At 44.5% G+C, this 5,210-nt stretch overlaps 1 protein-coding gene across 1 annotated transcript in view; it reads left to right on the top strand.

Annotated features, from left to right (window-relative positions):
* METTL21A (methyltransferase 21A, HSPA lysine) overlaps positions 1-1,326 on the top strand; it is a 7,405-nt gene extending 6,079 nt beyond the window's left edge. The window contains exon 3 of the mRNA XM_004701568.2: positions 82-1,326. Within this exon, the coding sequence (XP_004701625.2) occupies positions 82-479 (398 nt within the window). The 3' untranslated portion in view covers positions 480-1,326. The remainder of the gene's footprint in view (positions 1-81) is intronic.
* The last annotated feature ends 3,884 nt before the right edge of the window (positions 1,327-5,210 follow it).

The following is a 5,210-nucleotide window of genomic DNA, read 5'->3' as shown; positions in this document are numbered from 1 at the left end:
CCGCCTACTCGGCCCTGCTTATCTGTATGATGAGAGTTCTGCTGATGGGCACATGCTTTCTTGTCTTTGTGCACATTCTAGGTGCCCACGTGACGATCACAGATCGGAAAGCAGCACTGGAATTCCTGAAATCTAATGTCCAAGCCAACTTACCGCCCCAGATCCAACCCCGAGCTGTTGTGAAGGAGCTGACGTGGGGACAAAATTTGGAGAGTTTCCCCCCTGGAGAGTTCGACCTGATCCTTGGAGCTGATATCATATATTTAGAAGAAACGTTTGCGGACCTTCTTCAAACACTGGGCCATCTCTGTGGTGACCATTCCCTGATTCTGCTCGCTTGCCGAATCCGTTACGAGCGGGATAACAACTTCTTAGCGATGCTGGGGAGAGAATTTAACGTGAGCAAGGTGCACTATGACCCCGTAAAAGATGTACATATTTACAAGGCCCAGAGGAGACACAAGAGGGAGGACTTGTAGTTGACTGTGCTCTCCAAGGTGCTTGCCGGTGAGGGTGCCAAGGAAGGTCTGAGACTGGAAATTGGAAGTGGCTTGCTCTATGAACATTTGAATCAAAAGTTCTCAAGGGACAAGGCATCCCCACACCTTTGCAACAAACGGACCTCTGTCCCATGGCTGTGAGTCCATTTGTCTCCCTTGGAAAGTCCGTGAGCATTAAAGGGAAGGGTGAGGTGTGGGCTATGCTGGTTCCATGTTCTAGGCTGCTCCCTCTTGTTAAGTGGCTTCCACCGCTGCCGGGAGAAGGAGCTGCCATTACGGGGTCTTCAGACCAGTGGGGTTCCTCTGCGGCTAGCTCATGTAAATTAAGGCGGTCTGTAATGTTGAACCTGGTCTTCTCATTTTCAAATATAAAAAGAGAGGCCTAATATGCATCTCTTGGGCTGTTTTCATATAACTGAAATGGCTGCCTTATGGAGGCCTTACATACCTTTATTTGTTTAAAACTAGGATGTGATTTCTCCAGTCTCAATGTTTCATGGCTTAATTTCAGATTGAATTGTGTAAAGAAAAGAATCAATGAAAAATAAATGCGTTTACTTTTTGAAAGGCACCTCAAAATTGGCAGCCTGTCTGTTAGAAGTTATGTGCTAGGCTGCTAACGGCAAAGCCAGCAGTTTAAAGCCACCAGCTACTCCCCAGGAGGAGGATGAGCATTCTACTATAAAGAGTTACTATCTTGGACACTCACAGGGGGTTCTACCCTGTTCTGTAGGGTCGCTGTGGGTCGGAATCGACCCGTGGCAGCGTGTTTTGAGAGGCGCTAGTAGACTATCTTCTTCAAATTAAAAGCTGTGGTTTCAACTTCCGTGCTGCACTTCAAATGTTTTCTGTATTTCTTTGCTAGGCTCTCCCCCTCTCCTTATACTGCATAGAATGAAAATGCAAAACAGTTGCAGATCTCACACTTCAATGCGACGATACCTTATACTATAAGGCTTACAGCCAACTGTAGGCAGCTTCCTTATCACACTTAAAATGATCCACTGTCTGTTCTCCAGTAGACACTATGCTTCCTGAGGGCAGGGGATGCTCCTTTCCTTTCATCATTGCCTCCCCAGGATCTAGCTTATAATGACCATCCAAATGCTTGTTGAATGAGCATATTCCATGTAGAGGGCGCTGCTCTTCAGGTTAATGATTACCTCATTATCGTGTGTGTGTGTGTGTGTGTGATTAGATCGACTTCATGATGTCACACACATAAACCTTATTGTAAATATGCCTTAAGCCTTGTTTAGGTTGGATTTTAAATAAAGTTTTAATATTCTAAATAGAAGCCTTAATGAAGTGGAATTAAGACAGTGAGTAGTATCCTGTGACATACAAGCTCCACACAATTCTGATAAATGTACTGAAATGGAAAGAGCCAGAGCCAGATGGCACTGCTGGTCCGAGAACACAGAAGAGGTTTTAAAACAAATGCAACTAGAGGCCCACCACTGTAATGCACAGCTATACCCCCTGATGTGCCATCAGCAATGAAAATACGGGTTGGATTTGAATTCCTCTTAAGACCTCAGCCTTGGAGACGTATTAAAATACACATGTGGAGAGGGAGAAGTCTGGATGCTCTACCGAAGGGGGAAAACCAGGGTGGTTTCACACTTTCACAGGACAGTAAGAATCAAGAATCCTTTGGTAATATAAGCAAAAGTCAAGTGATTTTCTTGGCATTAGCATATTGTCTTTAGTTAGTGCCTTGCATGAAATAGACTCATGAACGGTCAGGGGCAGAACGTTTAAACGAGCAGGCGCCGGGGTCAGCACCTCAGGAGAGGAAGAAGCGCTGAGAGGGAGGAACGGGGCTGGAGGTGGGCAAGGAGTTCACAGCACTGCGGCTGTGCCTTATGAGGCCACTGTCCCTCGGTCATTGGACAGAACTGTTCTGAAAAGTAGAAAAAACATCAGATTTAAAAGACAGAGGCAAATAAAATCGGCTACCAAGTCCATCATGGCTGTACTAGCATTGTACTTAATGAGCAGGAGGTTTCTTTGCTATTCTGCCAGAGTTCTATGGATTGATGAAGTTTGATGGGTTTTAATTAGTGGATCAGTTAATTGGCAAAAAAGGGAGACTAGCTCATGTTAAAAGGCTTAGAATTTGAGTAAGTGATTTTGTAATTTCAAAGACTGTATCTGAGCTGCTAATACTGTCCTTGGAAACGTTTCCAAGTTTAGATTCCAGATAGTTTTAAAAGTTAATTTTTAATGATCAAATTCTTTAAGACGAGGTTACGTGGAGGCTGTGGAATGAGTGAAGTCACAACACTGGTGGCAGTATTTTATTCTTCCAATACAATTTACGGATGGCAGTTAATGCAGGTTAACATGGTGTCCTGTTCATAAAGGGAACGACTCAAGTATTTACTCGTGAAAATAGATTCCTTTACTGACTAGCTACATCGCAGTTTTTATGCTTTCTCTGTGGCCTGAGTTGTTCCCTGCTGTTACACAACACCCCCAACTCCTGTTGCTGTCTAGTTGACTCAGACTCACAATGACCCTGTGGGACGGAGAAGAACTGTCTCACAGAGCTTCCGTGTCCTGAATCTTTACAGAAGCGGACTGCCCGGTCTTCCTTCTGTGGGGCAGCTGGAGGATTTGAACCACCAACCTTTAGGTTAGCAGCTGAGTACTTAACTACTGTGCCACCCGAGATAAACTCTCAGGAATATTAAAATATCAGTGCATACTCAACAACCAACAACCTAGTTACCATGAACTTAAAAGTTTTACCTCCAACAACCAATTTCATTTAATCTTTGCTTTTAGCTCAAGGGTACACACATTTTCTATCAATTCTGAAGTTCTTAAAAAAGAATCACCATATTAACATATCTAGTATTGACGAGTGGCCTAGACTTAACAGTTAGTGACACAGACGCAACACCTTCCCGTTCTTTAACGTGAATGAGGCAAGTGACTGCCTCCAACACGGAGCCCCTATTCCTGGAAACTAGAGGCTGCTCTTGGCGCTGACAGGAGCGGCAGGGCTGAAGAGCAGCTGCCTGTGTCAAGTCAATTCCCTATCAGCAACCTCAGGAGGGCAGAACCACCCGCCCAAAGGGTTTAGCAGCTACACAAGCCATTGCACCAAGCCTTTCACTTTCACTTCCAACCTCAACTTGATGAACTCCCCAGAGGATCGGTCTCGGTTCTGAAATCGCTGTGCGTGGCATGGCGTGGCAGGTTACAGGTCCGGCTGTCAGCTCCCTCTACCCTGTCTACAGGATCGGCGACTGGCAATCACTCCACGGTGGTGGGTTTGGTTTTTTCCTCTCCAGTCAGGGAAGGGTTGAAATTTCCTTTCTGGGTCGAGAAGTGGTTCTGAGGGGAACAAGAAGGGAAAGTGAAGTAAAAGAGAACAAGGCGGGCCTCTCCGCAACATCTTGGGCAAGAACGACCCTATAAATGTTCTTCCTTTAAAAAGTGTAACTTAAGTACAACATAAAAACTTACAGCAAATTGATTTTTTAAAAATTCAGTAGATTCTTAATACTTTGGAAACAAGTGCCAAACATGAAGACAACCATACTTAAGATATTTCAAGTTCTCCTTAGATAAACCAGCTCGTATAGCCATCCAGGATTCAGCTACACAAATGCATGTACACGTGCAACACTCAGCGCCATGGAAGTTGTTAGAAAGGGGCTGGGGCCGCTCTGCATTACCTGCGACGGGCTGCTCTCCACAGCACAATCCATGAAAAGAGTAAAATACGGGACTGTTCATATTTGTACACCAGGGTAGAAGGTAAGGCTATCCATTTGTATGTATATGTACAGATTATGCCTACAAGAACACACACAAAAACGGCTTTATACGGTTTGCTCTTTTGTACAGTGTAGCTTTTATTAGATACACGAATTAAACAACAAAAAACAAACCAAAATTCTTTGAACTAGCGGGAGCAATGCTCTTAGGCCATCCCACAATGACCAAATAAAAGCACAAACAGCAAGACAAAATTAAAAGGCATCTCAAAAACTTGTTTTGCTCGTGAATACTTTACCCAAACTGATTAAAAAGACAAGCTGCTGACAGTGAACTGAATCTTCAGAAACCACATGAAAACACGTCGCCTGCCATCCGCGAGATATAAATCAAAACCAAGATATCCCACTTCATTCCCACTAGGAAGGCTAAAAAACAAATGGCCTAAAAATCACATTTTGGCAAGGATTTGGGGGAAACTGGAACCCGTATGTACTGCTGACGGAGTGTCCGTAGAATGGGGTGATCTCTGTGGAAGAAGTTGGGCGCTTCCACAAAGTTAGGCTTAGGGTTACTGGGGCACGCCGCAATTCCACTCCTGTGTGTTTACCCAGAAGAAAACGTACTCAAGAAATCTTTAAGAATGCTCAAGGTGCACTATTCACAACAGCCCAAAGCAGAACCAACCCAAATGTCCATCAATGGGTACTGCTGAAATTGTGGCACAGACATTAGAAACAAAAGCCACCAAACCCACTACAATCGAGTTGATCCTGACTGGTGGTGATCTTGGCAGTGACCTTTACAGATCATCAGGATGTTTTTTCCATGGCGCCTCTGGGTGGGCTGTCAACCCGTAGCAGGGTGTGTGCTAAGTAGGTACCCGGAAGATACAATGGCATATTGTTCAGCTCCCAGAGAGGTCAGGCCTGAAATTGTGTAACTGTTGTAATTCTTTAGATGTGACGTCTAGCA

This window comes from Echinops telfairi, unplaced genomic scaffold (genome assembly GCF_000313985.2).
Source record: "Echinops telfairi isolate 266 unplaced genomic scaffold, ASM31398v2 ScPeMD7_3;HRSCAF=10, whole genome shotgun sequence".
Taxonomy (NCBI): Eukaryota; Metazoa; Chordata; class Mammalia; order Afrosoricida; family Tenrecidae; genus Echinops; species Echinops telfairi.
This window is presented reverse-complemented; position numbering and strand designations above follow the sequence as displayed.